At 40.5% G+C, this 22,244-nt stretch overlaps 1 protein-coding gene across 1 annotated transcript in view; it reads right to left on the bottom strand.

Moving 5' to 3' along the window:
- Window positions 1–22,244, bottom strand: part of Scfd2 (sec1 family domain containing 2) — a 294,533-nt gene that overhangs the window by 232,492 nt on the left and 39,797 nt on the right. Inside the window, exon 4 of the mRNA XM_028780824.1 lies at window positions 13,300–13,475. Coding sequence (XP_028636657.1) covers window positions 13,300–13,475 — 176 coding nt within the window. The remainder of the gene's footprint in view (window positions 1–13,299; window positions 13,476–22,244) is intronic.

The raw sequence follows: 22,244 nt of genomic DNA, 5'->3' as shown, positions 1-22,244 counted from the left end.
CCAGATATTTGCAGAAAAGGGCAGTACTGGATTCTGTAGCAATGTATCTATGTTGCTCCTCAAAGCAAGTTTTGGGTATTCCCGCACCCCCCCCCCAAAAAAAAAAAAAAAACGTGGACTGGTCACCAGATGTGGAACTCATATGGTACAAGCACATAAGAGCTAATAAGAACTGCAGGCAGGAGTAACTCTGAAATGTCCAACAAATGTTTGGTGCTACTGACTTTCTTGGTTAAAAAAAAAAAAACATAAATCACTATTTTAACCTAGAAATATGATTTGGTCAGTTTTCTGCAAATCTTTTATTTTCTTGAAACTTTCACCTGGAAAGGAAATTTACCCATATGTAGTTCATTACTTGGTCTGAATTAAGACATAAAGTTTATGTGAACACTAAAAGAAAGGACTCTGACTGAGGGACAGAGAGAGACTGCTTTAGCTGGTACAGTTAAGCCGTTCACCTTAGCTCTTAACTCTGTTAGAGCAAATCAGTGACCAAAGCCAGTGTATTGTGTCCAGGTCATCTCCTGGATGTCATCCTTCCTCCCCGAGTGTCATCCCCTTCTCCACAGATATACACCCAATATCCAGCCCATACAAATAGACGGTCCCATGATGGGCCACCCATTATTGGATAGGTAGTTCATAGCCTTACGAGTCTCTTGGCTTCCCCCAGCTAGGACACTTCCTTCTTTCAAAACAGTTTAAATGCCAGTTGCTCATGGAAAACCTTTTGGATAGCGTAGTCAATATTATGTCTTTGTGGGCTGGGTGGCCAGGGGATGAGAGTGCTTTCTGCTCTTTCTGAGGACCTGAGTTTGGTTCCTAGCGTCTGAGTGAGGTGGCTCACAGCTGTCTAACTCCAGTTCCAGGGTATCTGACACTGTGGCCTCCACAGATACATGTACACACGTGGCAGACATGCACACAGACACATACATACACATAAATAAGTGTTTACAGGACTATGTGCACAGCACTTCATACTCAGGACTGCATTGGTTAGCCTTGGCTGTTGCCGTTTTGTTTGTTTGTTGTTTTGCCACCATATAAAATTTGAGGTTATTTTTTTTCTATGTCTGTGAAGAATGGACCTGGATTTTGAGAAGCTGTGTTTGATTCCCAGCACCCACATGGTGGTTCATAACCATCTATAACTCTAATCCCAGGAGATAGCCTCTCCGGGCACCAGGCATACGGGGGAAAATTTTCATCCATATACATTAAAATTACATTAAATGTTTTTAAAGTATGATGGGGATGGTGGTACATGCTGAGGTGGTGAAGAAGGAGGAGGAGGAGGAGAAGGAAGAGGAAGAGGAGGTAGAGTTAGAGGAGAAGACAATGATCAGGTGAGGAATCACCCATGTTCCTGGGGGGCAGGAGGGATGGGGAAAGGGAGAACATCTGAAATGGAAATAAGTAGAATATCCAATAATAAATAGATAGATAGATAGATAGATAGATAGATAGATAGATAGATAGATAAAATGAAATTTAACCCTTATCACTCATCATGCACAAAACTCAACTGCGGATGGACAAAGGGCTTCAACATAAGTCCGATAGTCTTAACTACGAGAGGATAAAACAGGGACTACTCTTCACTTTAAACACACAGGTATCAACTTTAGAATAGTATTCCCATAACACAAGAAGTAAGCTGACAATTCGATGGGATCTCATGAAGGTCAAGGAGCCAGGAGTTAGGAAGAGTGCTGGGCAATGCTGACTTCCGGGCATGGCATAGTTGTCATTCTCATCAACTCACAGTAGCTATGGTTACATGCACAAGATCAAGGCCGTCAAAATTCAAGCACAGATGGGCAGAGATTCTTAAGGCTCCACCACAGTCAAAGGAGCTACTGACAGTTGATGGTTGTGGAGGGAAGGAAAGTTATCCTTTGAAGACATAGCTGCTAGCAGATAGCTCATGCACCACTGGATGGTTCCATGTACATGTGGGCAGCAGTGACTGAACCCAAATGGGTTATTAATAACAACAAAAATCCATGACTCTCACAGGGAGATAAGGTAAGGAGCCCTGGCAGCAACTGGAGGATAGCAGGGATGAATACAATCAATATGTTGTATAAATGAGACAACACCTTACCCCTTACCAGCACCTGGGTCCCCACAAGGACCAGGCATGCCAGGAAGTGCCAAAACAAGACCTCAGCCCTGAGCTTTGCCCTTGAAGGGCCAGGCACAGCAGAAAATGAGTTAATAGGTGGTGGAGAGATGGAAGTATTTGCAGAATGGAGACCCACAACTGACGGACATGTGCTGCTGTGTCTACTTCTCAACACTGGTCTGTCTGCTAATCTCTCTAGTTGGTGGTGGTGGTGGATCAACCAGGAGACGGGATGCCTGTGTTGAATTACAGTTTTATTGTGCTTTGCTTAACTTTGGTCAAAGATTTGTTTCCTTTGGAATCTTTGGATTGGACAAACATTTGAAGACAGATAGAGGCTCCACCTCCCACCATGCAGACTGAGTGGGAGGAAGACACCCAGATAGCCCACCCACTGCATGGCCCACCACTATGTACAAGTATGTGGTGGAGAGATGAGAAAGAGAAGCAAAATGGTCTGAGTACTATGAAGAGAGTTGGATCTTCAGAAGTGAGAGCAGAAAGGAATAGCCACCTAAGGCCATGGTTAAGTTCCAGCAGGTACTGCCACTGAGGACCATGTCTCGGTTCATGACCATGCAGCAGCAGGACTATGTCTAGGTCCACTGCTGGTATTACCACCAAAGGCCATGCAGACATCCCTGGTTTGGGCTATCACCTGGGAGTAAGTTGACATCCAAGGGCTTCACAAAGCTGGCCCCACCCTTCACTGGCTGTAGCATGTGGGAGAGGAGACCAAACACCTCATCTGGGCAGCACATAGAGCTGGCCCAGGTGCTGTGGGCACAAATGAGCCAGGCCCAAGGACATGAGAGAAAAAGCACTTGCCCTGTCCCTTGCTGGCTGTAGCACTGGGTGAGCTAGCTGGGGCCGTGCTGAAGAGCTTGCCCTGGTGGTGTGGGTGCAATAGAGCTGCCAGACTGACCGACTCAGCCTAGGCCCAGATGCAGGGCTTTGAGTTGTCCCGCCCTACCATCTACCCCACCGACTATGAGCTGCTGGAACTCATGAAGAGGCTGGTCCTCCTATCCAAGGCTGCAGGGCAACGCCAGGATATCCTAGAGGAGTCCCAGTGAGGATCCAGTATTGATGGTGTAACAGAATCCAGAGGCCTCAAACCAGACCAATGACTCACTACAATAAACAGTTGCAAATAAAGATGTCTGGACAAAAGTGTCACTCTGTGACACTCTATGATACACTACAACTTCCATGATGGAGGGGTTTTGGTTTTGTTCTTTACTTTATTTTGGGAAAGGAGGTTGCAAGGGCAGAGGGCAGATACATAGGGATGGAGAGATGAGTGGGGCAGGGGGCATGCTGTGAACGCCACAAAGGATTGATGAAAGTGTTCAATATCTATTGTATGAATATATGGAGCTTTCAAAGAACAAGTAAGATTTTAAAAAGAAAGCCACGTCTTTAAGTTATATCTAAGATGTCCTACAAATGGACGTTAACAAGATATTGTCTCCAAGGGAAAATAAAGTAAAAAAAAAAAAAACCTTTATTACACGAAGTTATTTCCTTTCATTCTTAGACATCAATATGTTATACCTAAGAGTGTGGCCAGGAGTAAAGTTCTTGTCTAGCATGTGCTCTTGTCATAGCACTCCTCAAAAAGTTATGGATGTTTAAAAAGAAAAAAGAAAATAATAATCTTATCCACGACTGATACACCCAGCCCAGTACTAGAAGCAGAGCTAAGGACAGAAGAGTCAGTGTAGTGAGACGCAAATCATTATTTTTCTTTTGGTCAAGCACACCAGAATTAGGTTATGTGCTGGGAAATGGTTCTTGTCTTCTTTTGGCTCCCAAAGGCTATGCTTCCAGCCCTGAGGGTCCCTGCCCCCAGTTGGCTTCGATTGATAATAAAGAATTGCCATACAACCAACGGCTGGGCAGGGAGATGGGGCGGGACTTTTAGATTCAGTGGGCAAGGGACCATGAGGGAGGAGAAGAGGAATCACCATGACTCTGAGACAAAAGGATTAGAATTAAGAGCTGCGGGAGAGAAACCAGCCAAAAATATAGGCGGAAAGAGACTGTGGCCCCTGAGGGTGCTGTCCAGAAGGTAACTAACAGGGCAGCAAAGACAGAATATAGGTTCAGAGGGTGTTAAGCCAGGAATAACAGAGGGAGTGTTTGCTAGTCACAGGAGATTTAGACATGCCCAGCCACTGCATTGAGCTAGTTAAGACATATTAAAATTAACTGGTTTGTGTGCGTGTGTGTGTGTGTGTGTGTGTCTTTCATTTATGAATCCAGAGAACTCTTGGGCAGATGCAGTGTACGTGCGGCCCATTGGGAGTCAAAGCAGTTTAACTAATTCACTGCTACAGTTACGTTACTCCTGTTTTTCACTCAATGAAGACCCACCTGCCTGTATTCACCTTCAACTACTAGCAAAAAGGCAAATATTTTTGGTAGACCCATAACACACTAAGAACTAAAATTGTCAGTCTTAAATTTACTTTGCCTGATTACTAACTCTGGCTTCCAGCTGGAATAACATATGATATCACCCCTTTTGAGACAAGGCTGGTTTAAGAGCAATAGTTTACATGATCTACGTTCTGAGTCCCTTTCTAATCAAGTGCTTGGCACAGACTCACTCGTTCCTAACCTGGCAATGCCCCCATGCTTAACAAAGACATAACAAGTTCATGAAAATTGTTTCATATTTCATTTTTCTCTCTCCTCCTCCCTCTCCCCTCAATATTCAAAATTGTAATACCTTAATGAGTTGATACCAAAAACATTAAAATAAAATGTTTTTTAAAAAGGTAAAATCAAGGTGATTAATATCCTTGTCATCAAATGAGTTAAATCACATAAGATCCAATCAAAGGCTTGCTAAGGAATGAACACTAAGATAAAGTAGAAGTTGAGGGAGGTGGAAGAGACATCCCCATATGTGCAAGCTTGGTAGCGGGTAAAGCTCCATTGGATCATGGGTAAACTCCACTGTACGAGCACAAGGACCTGATTCAGATCCCAGAGCCCACGTAAAACCCAGGTGTGCTGGCACAGATCTGTAACCCAGGACTGGGAGATGGAGACAGGCAGCTGTCAGCAGGCTCTCTGAACAGCCAGTCTAGCCAAAACGGTGAGCTCCAGATTCAGTGAGACATGGTGTTCCCAAAAACAAGACGGGGAGTGTTTTCCTCAAACACTCAGTGTTGACATATGCACGTGCACATGCACACATAAGCATCACACACACACCATATATCCAGTATCAAAGAAAAATTATTTGGAAATGGTGGAGTTTAGTGACCCTGATATTCATAGAGAAAGTTACTGATTTATATAAACTAAGCATTTCATTAGCATGTTATATAGACTATCATATTCTGACAACTCCTATCCTCATACTTGAGAATAAAATATAAAGAAATGCCAGAAAAATTAATCAACAGTCATTCTGATACCTTAAAAAGGCTCCAGGAATATATAAAGTGGGTTTCAGTCTAAGACAGACTGGCTGCACCTTTTGGGGAAGGACTTGTCCAGGAGGAAAACTTGTAGGGCTAAACCCATGAGGTGAAACACCACTATTAGTAGCAGACAATGGGAGAGTGAAAGAGAGGCCAAGCACTGCTAAGGAAACCCTGCAGAGATCGGAAGGGTGCCGTCTGCTCTGCTTTGCTGCATCTCTCTGGGATTGTTTTTCTTTTTTTCTTTTTTAACGTTTTATATGTTATTTTTATGTGCACAGGTGTTCTGCCTGCATATTTATCTTCACACAACAGGCATGCAATACCGATGGGGCCAGAAGAGGGCATCATATACCCTGAGATTGAAAATACACTGTTGTGCACTGCCATGTGGGCACTGGGAAGCAAACCTGGGTCCTCTGCAAGAGCAGTCAGGCACTCTTATCTGCTGAGCCATCTCTACAGCCCTGGGATTATTTTTCAGTGTATTTTTGTGAGAAGCACACTCTACACTGTCCTTAGATAAACTCCTATTGGAATGCCTCGGTCTCTGGGACAGCACCAAGGATGAGTTATGGGATGACTGTTTTCCACTTCTTTGCTCAGTCTTTGCTCAAATGTTATCATCCATGGTTTGCAAACAGGGACAGTGCTGTGGGACATAATGACTCTGCTACCATGGCCTTCAGTCAAAGAAAAGCAGACTGGTGGGAACCTCTTCCCAGAAAACCTCAATCTTAATTATTATAAATGGCTGAAAACAGGGCATAATAAAACAGGACCTCCCACAGTGACAGCCAATCAGGAACAGTGCAATAATGACCATTATATACACTGCCAAGCCATGTGGCTTGAAAGCTAATACAAGCATCAGGGAATTCAGAAGGTAAAGCCACCAATGGACAAGACTTGAAGATATACTATTATTTAGTTTCCTAAATGTAGTTTATTTTAGAAAAAAAAAGGTAATCTAAAATTTAATAGACTAAGAAACAAAATCTTATCCTTAAAAAACTACTTTGGCAACTTTAAAATCATGTGCTTATTTTTTGTTAATTGCAAAGACAGATATAATTTAAGCTAAGGCAACATTATACCTGCATAATCTTGAATTGATCTATAATTCATTTAGTTTTTCATTTAAAACATATTTTCCAAATTGGATAGTTTTATGTAAAACAACAGCAAGAATAAAACATATATATTTACACAGTGTGTGCTATAGGAAATGTAAACACAGCTGCTTCCTCTACTCCATAGCTTGCTAGCATTTTATAACCACTGTAAATTATACTACATCCAATAAAAGCCTTTTTCCGGTGACAATTAGCATAAAAAAATCAGCTATATATTGAAGACTTAAAGAAAAACACTGTTGCATATTATCAAACAGTAACTTTTAAAATACAACATCTTTCTGGGTGGCACTTGTTTTTCTTCAATATATTTTAACTTAGGAAAACAAAGTATAGGGGAGAATATATGAAAGGCATGACCATGAATAACAGACATTTTAAGCAGTTTGTTTGTCTGAAAGAACACATGAAGGTTCCTACGGATTGAGTGCTTGCTCCATGCCTGGCACTGAGCGTAGTGATGAGTCTATACTTTCATTCAGTACTAAAGCAACACAAGACACAGCGTTTACACGTCCGTTTCACTTTCTCATCTAAGTGTTCTTGCTATATATATTATAAAAATGGAAAATTCCACAGCCTTAATGCCAAGCTAAGTGACCCTAGGTTTTTACTTAGGAGACTAACCCTGTGCAAAGCTACTGTTGCACAGCACGGCTGTGAGACTAACCCCGTGCGAGCTATTGCTGCACAGCACGGCTGCTCTAAGTAACAGCAGCAGACCACATATTTCAAACAACCTGTCAAAGGACATGCGACATTTTTATCATGAAAAATGATGTCAGAGCTATGTTTACTCTGACTTGAACACCGCACAATATACACATAAATCAAAACATCTCGTTATTCTATCGCATGCACAATTTTTGGTGTGCTACACATTAGTTAAAACTAAATTTAACAGATGGAGATGAATGAGTGCGGGTGTTGGAGAGGTGGCTCGGCAGCTCAGAGCACTGGCCGCTCCTCACATGAGCTGGGTTTGATTCCCAGCAACAACACAATGGGTCACAACCATGTGTGACTTCAGCTCCAGGAGATCCAACACCCAATTCTGACTCCATGGGGCAGTATGTACAGGCAAAACACCCACACATCGAAAATAAAATCATAAAGTAACTTTTAGAAAATCAATGCTCCAGTTGTAAACTGAAAAAAATTAATTTAAAATAATACAACTCCTTAAGAAAGGAAAGTTGCCTTAAGATCACATCCATGATTAGTGTCACAAGTTGCTGTGTTTGGGTTCAGCCTACGCTGTTTGTAACAGAAGAATTTGACAATTACTATAAATATGTTCAACACTTAAAACACTTCTGTGGACTCTGGGGATGAGGAGAGAGTTATGAAACCCTTCCATCTCCTATTTTTTAAAACTATAATCACTGTTGGTAAATAGAAGAGTTTATTTTGAATAAACTCTTAATTAAAAGCCTAATTCAGTAGCTTTGTATTCCAGAGCCTGAGCTGACATCTTCGCAGTAGACTGTGAATTTGATCAGTGGAGAGAGTGGGTACCATGGGCCACTTTTCCAGGATGGGAGTTCTCTATTCTGACTTAGGCCATAAAGTCAACTAGCATCTCAGTGATGGAATGGAGGCTCAGCGGCAGTGTGGGGTCTCAGTGAAGGAGGCCCAGCCCAGCGGCAGTGTGGGGAGTCACAGTGATGGAGGCCCAGTCCAGCGGCAGTGCGGGGTCACAGTGAAGGAGGCCCAGCCCAGCAGCAGTGTGGGGTCTCAGTGATGGAGGCCCAGCCCAGAGGTAGTGGTATAAGTTAGACCTCAAAGAAGTAACCGACTCTTGGCTGCAGCTGAGGTTTCTCAGGCTCTCGGGAAAAGCTCAGTGTTGGGGGGATGGGATAGGGAACTGTGGGAAGGGAATGGGGAGATGGGCAACGTCTGGACTGTAGAAAGTAAAAGTAACAAAAAAGGAGGGGGCACTGAGTATATGTATTTTGACTTGTTACACTAATGGGTAAGTGTGTGCGGTACAAAATAAGAATGGTCATCAACAAAGAGCAATTACAATGGCTAGCCTAGAAAACCCTAAGTACACAGTACCAGCCAGAGCCATAGCAACTAGAATTATAGTAGAACTTTGGTAAGTTTGCTGTTTTACTCTTCTCTGTCACGTTGCTCATGTTCTGTTGAAAGGTAGACGGATAGCACCACATCCAACAGTAATATGCAGTGAGGGACTCAAATAGCTTATGACCAATGAGATGGCATACAACTGATCCTCTCTGAGTTCCCTCAGAATCCTGTAGTAAGTTGAAAGATTATTGTCATCCTAAGGGGAAAACCTCTATCAAATCTTCCTTTGAGATGCTTTGATTCGTTTTGACGCCTGAGGCTAGCCTTAGCAGATATGACTGGTTTGTAGAAGCAGAGTCTGTCCCCATGTTACAGTGGGGAGCACAAGAGAGGGATCCCAGTGGCTTAGAGCTAGTGATCAGGTGAAGTCCCTCGGGAGAGACAGTAGCCAAGGCAGGCAGTTAGAGCCACAGCACGTTCAGATCATCTGAGCACAGGGGTTAGGCCTAGCATGGGGATGAAGGAACATCCGAGTGGAGGGTGGACCCAGGGAGGCTGGCATGGCACTAGTGAAAGCATGACCCCATGCCCAGAATGTATTAAGTGACCAAGCAGTATGTCCATATACCTAGGACAACAGAGCACTGGTGAGGGAAGAAGATACAATCATAGGAAGAGAACTCATGAGCTTAACAGTTAAAGTATAACGGTGATTTGTAAATACAGTCATGAGAGATCTAAAACACTGTATCAGAAGATACGTCTGATACATAAGGGTGCAAAGAAAGTATAGTTTTAAATCACCCAACAATTAATGATTATTCACACTATAATTGTAAATATTAATACAACAAAGCAGTAAGTCCAGGCAGTTCTTCAGACCTGTTTTACTTTCAAGCAACTAATAAATTCCACTTTAAAACAAGTAATTCCAGAAAGTAGAAAAAATCAAACTTGCATTCATTTTACTAAACTACTAAAGCTTTTTTAATCAAAACAATACAATAAAGAACAACACAATAAAGAAGAATATTAATTTAACTATAAGCATTAATGAAAACATGTAAAAAAGCATTAATAAGCAAAACTCAACATGCATGTGTGTGTGCATGCGCTCACACAGACACACAAATACAGATGGAGTGTGTGGGAGCAGGGCAGACCAGACCAGAGAGAGGCAGAGAGACCAAGCTGAAGTTGCCCACGGAAAAAATGACGACTGTTTAACATTTAGAATACAATTCCTCACAATAAAAGGGTAAAGGAAGAAAGTGAAAAGGTTGTCTAGAAAGTTCCAAATCTACATAAATCAAATTGAATTAATACAAGATTTAGAAACAAAATGCCAGCAAACTGAGATTAGGAAGAACTTCCTCAGCAAACATAAGAGCTAATGACAAAACTGGGGCCAGAGATGTTCAGAATCAAGAGCAATACAAATATGCCTGCCCTCGTTACTGCACTGAACAGTGGCCTTGTCCTGCTCGGCGCACAGTAAAAGCACTATCAAGAACAGGAGAGAAAACAACTGTTCCTATCCAGTGGCTGCTGCTACTTGGAGAGTCAAGCAAGTAATAAAGAAAAGCAAGAGAAAACAGCTAAGACACCACATGCATGATCAATAGTCAACACTGAGTGACTGTACCAGGGCAACAGTGAACACTGGAAAAAAAAAAAAAACACACTTTTTTTTTTTTGAAGTCGTTTCTCTGGCTATCCTGGAACCTGCTTTTAGACCAGGCTGGCCTTAACCTCTCAAAGACCCATCAGCCTCTGTCTCCTGAGTGCTAGAATTAAGGGTATGTGCCACCATGCCAGGCTGGAAAAATCACGTTTAAAATCTTTAAGCTATGCATGAAAATATCTAAATATCTTTTATGGAAAAAGCTGAGATCAATCAGAATTTGTTTCAAGCATGAGAGAAAAAAATATTCCCCCAATGTAAGAGGAAGAAAATGATGTCAAAGATATAATCTGTGTTAGTAAATACACATATATACATACGCACACATGTATGTATGCATGTATACATATATCCATACAAGAAAAAAATTAGATCTAACCAGACCATGAGCTAAAAAAACATTCTAGGTGGATTTAAAATCCAAATGTTAGCCGGGTGGTGGTGGCACACGACTTTAATCCCAGCACTTGGAAGGCAGAGGCAGGTGAATTTCTGAGTTCGAGGCCAGCCTGGTCTACAGAGTGAGTTCCAGGACAGCCAGGGCTACACAGAGAAACCCTGTCTTGAAAAAACAAAACAAAAAAAAAAAAATAAAAATAAAAAAAATCCAAATGTTAGTGCCAGTCAGCTGGACAGTGGGACACACATTTAAGCCTAGACCTTGGGAGGTGGAGGCAGGTGGATCTCTGTGAAATCAAGACCAGCCCAGTATAAAGACTTTTCCAGGGCAGCCAGGGCTACACAGAGAAAACCTGAGTTAAAAACAAAAGAACGACAACAAAAAAATTTTAAAAATCAAATGTCAAAATAAAAGTTATGTTTTAGTAAAACAAAATGGAATATAAAGTGATTAATAATATAAACAAGCCATATACGATAATATTTATTAACCAGATTATGTAAACATGAATTAACATCAAAAGACAAGCTACAAACTGGGTGAAATATTTATATCATATAATTTTTAAAAGTCTAATATCTAGAATTTGTAAAAAGAAAAAAACCTTAGTAAATAAAAAGTGAGCAAAACAAAAATAAATAAAACAAGAGGACAGATGAGCTGTTCTTATCTACTACAACTGTAAATTTATACAAAAGGCAGCCAAAGACTGCTATAAGATATGGGAAATTTGAATAATACGTAAACGTTGGACACCATGCTAAGAAGAGTGTTCTGGGAACAGTCATCATTCGCAGAAAAGTCCCCTACTGCAACTTGATGATACTTAGTAAACACACAGTATTGAGTTTACTAAGTAGCCCATGACCTAATAAAGCTCTCCAGACAACATGTCCTGGAGAAGCTCCTCCCATGGGCTTCTGAAGACATGATCCAGGATACTCACGCCTGCTTCATACACTCTCTTAAGTGGAACATCCCCGCTGAACACACTATAGACAGACAGACAGACAGACAGACAGACAGACAGACAGACAGATAGATAGATAGATAGATAGATAGATAGATAGATAGATATGCACACGCATATACATATGTATCAATTGGATACTCCTGGCATGGTATAAATGAACAAACTATATATATTATTTTCAGTTGTCTTGAAAATAGAAGTTGAGAGGCAAAATCAATTGTTTAAGGATATTTACAGTATAATGTAAATTATGAAAAAAGTTAAGCCCTTAATAAATGCACTGTACTATATTATTTATATAGAAAAAATAAATATTTAAAGAAAGTTAAAAAAATCAAGAATAGAGCTAGAACTACCTCTAGCGAGAAAAGAGAATCAGATTAGGGAAAAATCTATATCAAAGGTACTTCATTTATCTCTACTTTGATTTCTTTAATGAATAGGGTCTAAGGATTATTATGGAAAAATGGTAAATTATATTGTGCCTGTATGGAAAGTGCATATATGTTTGCCATATTTCATAAGTTTACATTTTATAATACTTTAAAAATACATTATAATACATAAATGTTTTATAATTTATATACTTTATAATATAAATGTTTTAAAAGTTTCCTATGAAGGCATTTCATAAATCAGTTCTGCCCCAACAAACAGACTTCACACTACACACCACAAAAAGGATTTACCTCCCTTCATCTGTTGCTAAGCAACTTCACACTACACACCAGAGACAGGACTTACCTCCCTTCATCTGTTGCTAAGCATTACTTTAAGGCATCTGTTCGACATTGTGCAAAGATTACAGACTAGGTACTGCCAAAAGAAATATAAATACCTGGAGCATCTTACAGGAAAAGTAGCAAGAATTATATAAAGACAATGTAGATGAGAAAGACCCAAAAGGCATAAAAATGAAAGGAAATTTCCAGAAGTCTGTAAAATTGTCCAATTTTTCCTTATAATACAGAAGTCAAAGATAGCAATGTTAATTTTTTTAATCAATGTAAAATGTTTCTGCTGAATTTTAACTGGGTGGCACCTGGAGGAGTAGGTGCAGAACACATGTATTAGTTATGTCTCTACTGCTGTGATAAAGTGCCATGACCAAAGCTTTCTCTGAGCTTATGGTTCCCGAGAGATAAGAGTCCATCACCTCCACAGTGGGGAAGTACGGCAGCAGTCATGGTGGCTGGAGGAGCAACCTGACAGCTCACATCTTACCACAAACACAAAGGAGAGAAAGCAAACTGGGAATTGTCCATCCACAGTGTCACACTTCCTCCATCAAGGCCACATCTCCTAAGCCTATCCAAACAGTGCCACCAACCAGGAACCAAGTATTCAAATACCTGACCCCATGGGGAACAATCTCATTCAAACCACGATTGTCCATGTCAGCAATATGATTACTCAGATTATAACAAACATCAAAGTATATTCCTGGAAGTCGAAACCTCAATTAGTAACATATCAATAAGTTCTCATAGCAACATACCTGTAGAAGGAGTCTTTCAAATGCCAGGAAGTTATCCCACTTGGCAGTCTGTGGATGCTTCAGAGTTTGAACTGTGGCCATCCCAAGCTGTAGAAGCCCACAATGATTTGTAAGAGCTCTGAGGTTGTTCTTGAAGAGTTGAATATAGGACATGAGCTGCCCTGGAGTGACCCTTCCTGGAGAAACACAAAACTTTATCAGTGTACTCTCTTCCCTTTTACTAAGTAATGATGACAAGGAGGCCCTGAACAAAGTCACTGTCATATATGCGCACAGAACTCCAGAGCTGACCAATCTTTCCTAAACTATTATGATTCTTCTAAGAATGCAAAGACAGCAGCAATGCTGATATTTGATGCTTTTGCAAGAAAGAAAATAAGAATTAAGCCAACTGGCCAAAGCCATACTGCTAGCAGAACTCATCTGATAATTTCCCAATATCCTGAAAAGAGTTTTCAAAGCAAGGCACACAGATATTTGTTGACCTCAATATAGAGTATCTATGACATATGATACAAGAATCCAAGAGGTAAATGGAAAGCTTTTTAATTGTGTGTACATGTGTAAAGAGCATGTTAGAATCACGGCTATAACCTTCATCACTGGTATCAGGGACTTTATAACTGTACTCATGAGGTTCAAGGCTGTATGTTCTATGGAACAAGCGTGTTTGGCAAATGAGAGTAAATTGCTAGTGAATGTACAAAGTGCATGTGAAGACGTGCACACTCTGGACTGATACACTCCTTCAGGGTCTTTTGATGGACTCATCTTCCACTTTCTGATCTGTTAAACTTCATAGCTGGCAGTCATCAGTGTCCTACACAAGGCTCCTCTACACCAAATTCTCCTCATCAGACAAAAAGAAAGCACTGAGTCAAGCACAACTGTAAGTCAATAAATAGATCATTCCTACAGACCTAAACCGTACCGTGCTTGTGGACTATTCTCTGAAACTGAATGGCAACTGTTTATTGCTATACCTACAGGTATTTTCATTGTTAATAAAACAACCTGTGTTGACTCAGCACATGCAGGCACTTAAAGAAACATGGCCTCTTCTGATTCTCAGAGCAGCTATAGGAGGGAGCAAACTAGGTCCCGGTGGCATCTGTTAGCCATAACCAAGGTACTCAGAACTGAGAGTCTGCCAGTGTTAGTCAGCAGATACTACCTAATACATAGCTTTTTCTAAAGATTATGATACACACAAAACAGACCTGGCCATGAGAAACTTAAAACACTGAATCACATCTACCTTTTAAACAAATGTTTATGAAGAGATTAAAAATACTAAGGTGCCTTCTTATCAGTATATGATGGTAAGCACCTAAGAAAAAGAACAGCAAATGACTATACCTCAAGAATTTCTCTGGTTCTTCAACAAGGTTCAGATTCAACATGTCTGTCTGTCTGTCTGTCTATCTATCATCTATCTATCTATCTATCTATCTATCTATCTATCTATCTACCTACCTACCTATTTATCTAGGTATCTACCTATCTAGGTAGGTGGATACCTATCTACTTATCTATCACCTATATATCACCTATGTATCAATCACCTATCTATCATCTATCTACCTATCTATCTTTCTATCTATTCATCTATTATCTATCCATCTATCTATTATCTATCCATCTATCTATTATCTATCCATCTATCTATTATCTATCCATCTATCTGTCTATCATCTATCTATATATCTATCTATCTGTATCTCTTTTCTCTCTAGAGTATACAAAATAATGTTTTGTTTCTGACATCTTCATATCATATATCATTCACCTCCTCAGCTACCCGCTCCCATCCTTGGTTCTCAAAGTACAACCTGACAATTTATTTATTTATGTACTAAAAGGAAAAACATTCATACTTCTTGCCTTATTCTCTTAGCCAAGTTTATTAAGTATTATTTATATATAGTTAAAATCCACCCTTTTCTGGTATGGAGCTCCATGGGTTTTGACAAATATCCACAGCATTTGTGTTGAGTTGTGGGGGATGTGAGAGGGAACCTAGTGGAGGAAGAAGTGGAATGGAGAGCAAGACCACATGGTCTCCTGCGCCTGCTCCAGGAATCCTGACTAGGCTGTACACCACCAGAGTTCTAAAGTGATCCCCAGCAAACTAGTTAGACAGAACAAAGGTCCTTGGCCCAGGATGGTAGCAGTTGCCTCTGTCTTCGCAGAAATTCCCCCTGGGTGATCGGTCCACTCCCCTACAGAATCATGGGCAAGCAAATTAGATTCAACAAGACAGCAGAGCATGTAATCCCCAGCTTAGCCCTTGATTACATACCATACTTTTATTGGCTGAAAAGTTGTATGTAAGCTTTGCAGTGAACAATAAAAGTTAGATCTGCACCCTGATGCTGGTCTCTGGGGTCTGAAACCTCTGTGGGCTCTGTCTTCGCTTCCTGCCATTTCTCCGTCCCAGTTCTGACAACTGTGTTGAGTAACCATGACCAAAACCTAGACGCAGAGCATTTCTATTGGTCTAACACATGCCCTCTTTTTTGTCATCAATTCCATCACTCCAACTCTATGAATACTAAAATGCCATTGTCTGATCTCCCTCTGATAGTTTCTCCCTTCTAGAATGTCATATAAACTACAGATGTAACAAATATTTGAATCTGGCTTTTTTCACATCAGCATTGTATATCTGAGATTCATTCATGTTCTTGATGGAAATAATAGCTTTCTGCTTTTACTTTCTGAATATTACTTCATTGTATTAGGCGTACTATAGCTTAGGTATCTAGTTATCTAACCACAATTACAGGATCATTAGGGTTATCTTCAATTCTTAAAACTGTAACCAAAGCTTTACCAACATCTAAGTACTGGTTTTCATGTGTCTATATGCACCTATGTTTTCATTTTTCTTTGGTAAATTTCCAAGAGTGAGTGGTTAGGGTCATATGCTAAGAGCATATTTATTATAAGACTGCCAACATAAGGCAAATTGAGCTATCCCACAGCAACGTGGGAGAGGTTCTAGTTGCTTCGCATCCTCACCAGCACTTGATACTGTCAGTTACTTTGATTTTATTGATGCTACTCTAATGTGTATAGCTCCTTATGGTTTGAATTTTCATTTTTCTATGGACTAATGAAGTTGATCATCTTTTTAGGTGTGCATCGGATGTCCAATACTTGAGTAAAGTGTCCATTCCAGCCTTTCCCCTATGTCTTAGTTGGTTTCCTTATTATTAATTTATACCATAACTTTCAACTATCCATTAATTTGATATATATTTTCACACCAGCCACAGAAATAAACACATTGCTGCTAGAAATAAACATACAAATGTCTCCTTGATGCCCTCTTGATTAACTCAGCCTGTCTCACAAATTGCACGTGATATTATATACTTCTACTGTAAATTACTGTCATTTTTTGTGCCACAATATGCTGACACTTACTGTATTAAATATGTGAAAATAAACATTGAACTGAGGTGTTCAGATCCCAAGACTGGATGAAGACTGAAAGACAGATTCCAGTTACTCTAAAGAGACAGCCATGCTTGCCAAGCATGTACAAGGCTCTTGGTTCAATCTTCAGTACTGGGGCAAGGGTGGAGGCTATAGCTCCATGGGAGAGGGCCTTCTGATCTGCAGAAAACCTTGGGCTCAATCTCTAACACCAAAGGCGAGTGAGGGGTGGGGTAGGGTGAGGTGGGGTAGAATAGGATGGGGTGGGAGATCTACTTAATCATACAAATCTTATTCATCATGACTGTAACTATAAAGAAAAATAAGTCCCCAGAGTGTCAAAGGCTCCATGTGTCATGGGACTCTGTTTTAGAGAAATGTTTTAAAGAAAATGAGAATAAACAATGAAGTCACCAGATGATCTGTTTAGATTTTTATTGTAATAACTCTATGATCTACTTTTGCATCACCCACTCTAAGCAAATGGTTTTCTACTGAGCCATGCCCTAACCTCAGCATATGCTTATTTGAAAAATTAGGGGATCATCAATTATAAAACATTTCTTTTTTTTTTTTTTTTACTGTTAGCATTGCTGAGATTTGCACTTAGTCAATGTATTTAGGAAATGCCTCTTTCCCACTTAAAGCATTTGATCTAAAGAAACAAAATATCTCCTAACAAGAGATACCAACCAAACCCCAAGCCATGAGCTAACAATCAGCAAGCATCACTGCTCTAGTCCACAGTGTAGCTATCCTCTTCTTCCATTAGCTATGCCAGGAAAGTAGGTCGCTTTTCTAACCAGAATAGCATTCAAACTGGAAGCTGACAGAAGAGTATCATGTATAGATGCTCTAAAATAAGCTTGTGACATTTTTAGAATTTAACCACAACCTTATACAAAAAATAATAAACAAACAAAAAAAATAACAAGAAAAAAAAAACAAAAGCCAAATGCAATCCAACCAATGAACTGAAAAGCTTCCAGAATTAGTGACCCCACATGATGACTCCATCAGTGAGCCCTGAGGTGAGTAGATCGCCCTACTTCTGCTTCTGTACCTTCTATCTGTAAACTACTTTTACTATGGTGCTTTGCACATTTTAAAGTGCTGTACTTACAAAAGGGAAATGCTATAAACATTGCATATTTTATGTGCTTTGAATAAATTACAGGTAATTGGACAGAAGTGATTTTGCATCAATGTTATTATGTCACATAAAGTCATCAGACCAAAAAGAAAAAAGAAAAAGAAAAGGAAAATGCTACCATAAAAAATTAAATAAAGCTCCTCAGTTCCCATCAACTAAGGAAGCGGTAAGAAGCAGGCATTGAAGAAGTAATAGAACAGTTAGCCATACTTCACTTTATGAAAGAGAAGCAGACACACCTGTCAGGCAGATTTACATGGTGATTTAAAAATGTCAACCCAGAAGGCTCTGCAAGATACTTTTAAGGACCATAAAAGAAAGGTTACTTTATATCAAGACCACAATGATATATAGCAACTTTTTGGCGGATGACACTTTGACACTCGAAAAGTGACTTTTAAGTCTTTGAATTACTAATGCAGTTCATTGAAGCAAGCTCATTCAAATACAATTATCTCTTGAGGGGAAACAGTAAATGGACAGAGCTGAGCAGCACAGCTACAGGAAGAGCTGAGAGCTAACGCAGCGGGGCCCAGCTCCAGCCCTGCCACTCAGCTCTGCCAGCCAGGCCTGTCCTCACTTGCCATCCTGCTCAGTGGCCACCATCTTGAGTGTGCTTCCCTTTGCTTCCAATGCCAAACAGCCTTCACTTCTCTAAGACTTCACAAGGAGCCAACTTAAGTCCTATATTTGCTATAAGATCAATGTGTAGAAATTGACTATGTCTTTTTAACCCTACCTGTATTTTATTCAAGGTTGCACATGAGTGTATATGCAGTATGTTTGTATATGTGTGTGTTGCACATATGAAAGATAGATAGATAGATAGATAGATAGATAGATAGATAGATAGATAGATAGACAGATAGAATGTTCCTGAAAGTAAATTTTCCTTTTACAATGAGCCCTGATTCCTAAAGTGATCTTTTTTGCAAAACACAAGGTTTTTCAGGAGTACAGATAGATAACAAGTAGGCCAAAGAGTCAACTCTGCTGAATGTAACTACTCATGGCAGACGGCATCATAAGGGCAAACAGAATGCTGACTCAATTCCCAAAGTGAAGAGGCAAATGTTATGTACTGACAACAGGCAATCTAGAAAGGGGACTTGGAAAAAAGGGAGTTTCAACTGGGAGAGATGAACGGGTAATGGGGAGCATATAATCAGGGTACACTGTAACTATGAAACTGTGAAACAATACATTTTGTTTTAAAAAGAGTGGCAATTTTTATAAATAATGTACAAAACTCTGACTACAGGAGTTTCTCAAGGGACCCCATAGAATGACAGAAAGCACCCAAAAGAGATCATGATGTAGTTTATAACCGACAAAAGCATTCAATACTCCCGTCTGTGGCTTATCCTACTTACATTCTATGTGAAGCTGTCTTATTTGTTGCCACATTCAACAGGTATCCCATTGTTCAAGTTCTAAAAAGACACAAACTCTTTCTTCCTTCTTTTTACTCCTAATCTTCCTGCCTTTCATCCTTTAAATCATCTGTCCCTTTGTTTTTGCCTGGTCAAAATTTATTGGTACTTATATTTCATTCCATCAGCATAGTTTTAGTATTACATTCTTTTTCCACAGGTTACAGCTGAATGTTCAAAAGCCATCAATACTGCTTACATCAATACAAACTATATAACTATCCATAGCCAAGCTCAACTATATACTGTAGTTATATTGCCTTATTCACACGTTCCTTTGAGAAGCAGATGGTGAAGTTAGGGAGTAGAGGCTAATACTAACACTTGATTTTATGTATGCAGTCATCTGAACTTCCATAAGCTTGTATGAGTATCTCTTTTTTAATACTCTCTTGATTCTGAAACAAAGTAATGTCTGTTTCATGTAGAATAGACATATATTTATTTTTCTCTGAGAAATCTGACTTAATTACTACCACTGATTTGTACAATGGGTAAATCTCTGTCTTTCAACAGCCTCAGAAACTGAGAAGCAATAGTAACTGCCTGCTTCCCACCTCAACTGAGGTCAAGGGTAAGGAAATATGGTTGAGGTGCAGATGGGGAGATTTAAGCCACACATGAGAAAAACATTTCCTGATGATGATGACTATTAGACACAGAAACAAAATTATTAAAATGGAGAGACAGAGAGAAAGAGAGAAAAGACCGTATAAATCTGCCTTCACAGGGATGTGGAGGGCAGCATACACAGCCATCTGCACAGTAAAGCTTGGATAAAGCACAGCTGTGAACTGATGTCCACTTTATAACACCATAAATACTCAAGAAGGTTTGAGAGGTAGGCTTTAATAGTCTGTGTTCTGGTTACACACACTTTTTTAGCCCTGTGTCACAGTAGAAAAGAAACTAATTTGAAAATAGCATTTAGTTCTATGGAGCAAATCTATTCAACGGATCCAAAGAAATCTGCCAGAGGACCTGCTCTGAGGCTGGTCTGGAATAAAGCACAACCACCACAGAACCACAGGTCCCAGAGAGAAAATAAACAGCTCTCACTAAAGTTACACCAAAGGGTGAAATATAAAACCACAAGAAACAGTTATGCCTTGCTTTTCTATGTGCCCCCTGCATTCCCAGGGCTAACACTGCCCCAGTAGAGAGCAAAAATGAGACTTCCTATCCAGGGAAAGAACACTGGGAACGTGCCACAGAACCCTTTCCTTAGGAGGTCCACTCTGCTGCAAAGAATGTCTCCTCTAAGAAGGATCTCTGAATAAAGAAATTCCCACTCAGGAGTCATGAGCCTTTTGTCATATCACGCTCTAAGTTTGTTTTTTAAACTCTGGCCCCAAATTCTCTAATTCAGAATCCCTTTACATAAGCAAGAGGGCCAGCTTCAGGTGCCGAGCATCCGTGCCGCCTTCCACCTCCAGACAACATTTACAAGAGGGCAAAGGAAGGGGAGCTCTGGAGATGCTACAGCACAGCGTCTGGATAAACACATAAGCCAAAAGGAAATGAATTGGCCCTGCTGTCCCTGCTCCCACTAAGAAAGAAATGAGAGGGAGGGGAAGGGAAGGGAGGAGAGGAGAAGAGATGGAAGGAAAATAGAGGGAAAGGGAGGAGAGGGAAGGGGAAGGAAGGGAAACAAAGAAAACTAGGAAGGTGGGCTGGAGGAATAGCCAGCAGTTAAGAGTGCCTACTGCTTTGGCAATAGTTCCCAGCACCCACACCAAAACTAAAATAAATCTTAAAAACAAAAACCTCAGGACGGACTTCCTCCTGAAATGACATTATACAGGACTCCAGTGGCTACACCACTGCATATATCTCCTTACTCTGCTCTTCTCTAGAATCACACAGGGCACAGGTCCTGACCTCAGCTTAGGGAGTGGCTTTGAGCTGACTATAGTGAAATTCACCTTGTCTGATTCCAGCAAGGAGCTCACAGTGTGTCTTGATACACAGTGGAACACGATGCTATGTACTGGGTCATCTTGGAATAAGGGCTATTTCTAGGGTGGGTACCTACTAGCAGACCTGATGGAGACCAGTAACCACAGCATCCCTTCATCCCCCAGACTCTGTAGGACACCATTCCCAAGCCTCGCTGTTGCAGCTCACTGCCCTGTGGCAACGAACCTCAAAAGAGGCACTCTCCAGTCCCCTCCCTCTGCCTTTTAGTTTCTCAGAGCCTGAGCTCAACTATGAAGTCCTGTCCGTCCATGGCACCATTACAAAACGCAGAGCCCTGGGGAGCCCTGGGGAGCCCTCAGGCCTAGCCCTGCATGGCTGTGCCCCAGCCACAAGCCTGTCCTCTGTGTAGTTCATCCATTTTATTTACTCGCTATTTTCACTAGGCAACTTTTCTTTCTTTCCCTCCCTTGTGTTCACTGGCATCTCCATGCTCTCCCGGGCTTTTTACATCCAACTATACGTTCTGTGGTGTCTGCACTTTATCTTACTGGCTGTTTGTTTTGTTACTGTTTCTTTACATTTAGAAAATAAAGAAAATAAAACTTGTATTTTCTTTTTTATTTACCTTTATACACTTATCTAATTTGGATTTGTTTTTTTGCTTTTTTGTTTTTAGGTTTTATTTTATGTGTACATTTTGCCTGTATGTATGTATGTGTACCATGTGCATGCCTAACTCCAAACGAGGTCAATAGAGGGCAGAGGATCCCCTGGGTCTGGAGGAACAGATGGTTCTGAACCATCATGTGTGAGCTGGGAATGAGACCCAGGTCCCCTATAGGAACAGCAGGAGCTGTACACTGGTGACCCAGCTCCTGTCACTCTAAGTGTGTTCACACTCACTCATGACTCCTCTCCTGTCACTCTGTGTTCACACTCACTCATGATCCCTCTCCTGTCACTCTAACTGCGTTCACACTCACTCATGACCCCTC

Source organism: Grammomys surdaster, unplaced genomic scaffold (genome assembly GCF_004785775.1).
Source record: "Grammomys surdaster isolate TR1022 unplaced genomic scaffold, NIH_TR_1.0 372, whole genome shotgun sequence".
NCBI classification, from domain to species: Eukaryota; Metazoa; Chordata; class Mammalia; order Rodentia; family Muridae; genus Grammomys; species Grammomys surdaster.
The sequence above is the reverse complement of the archived record's forward strand: the minus strand, read 5'-3'. Positions and strand labels throughout refer to the sequence as shown.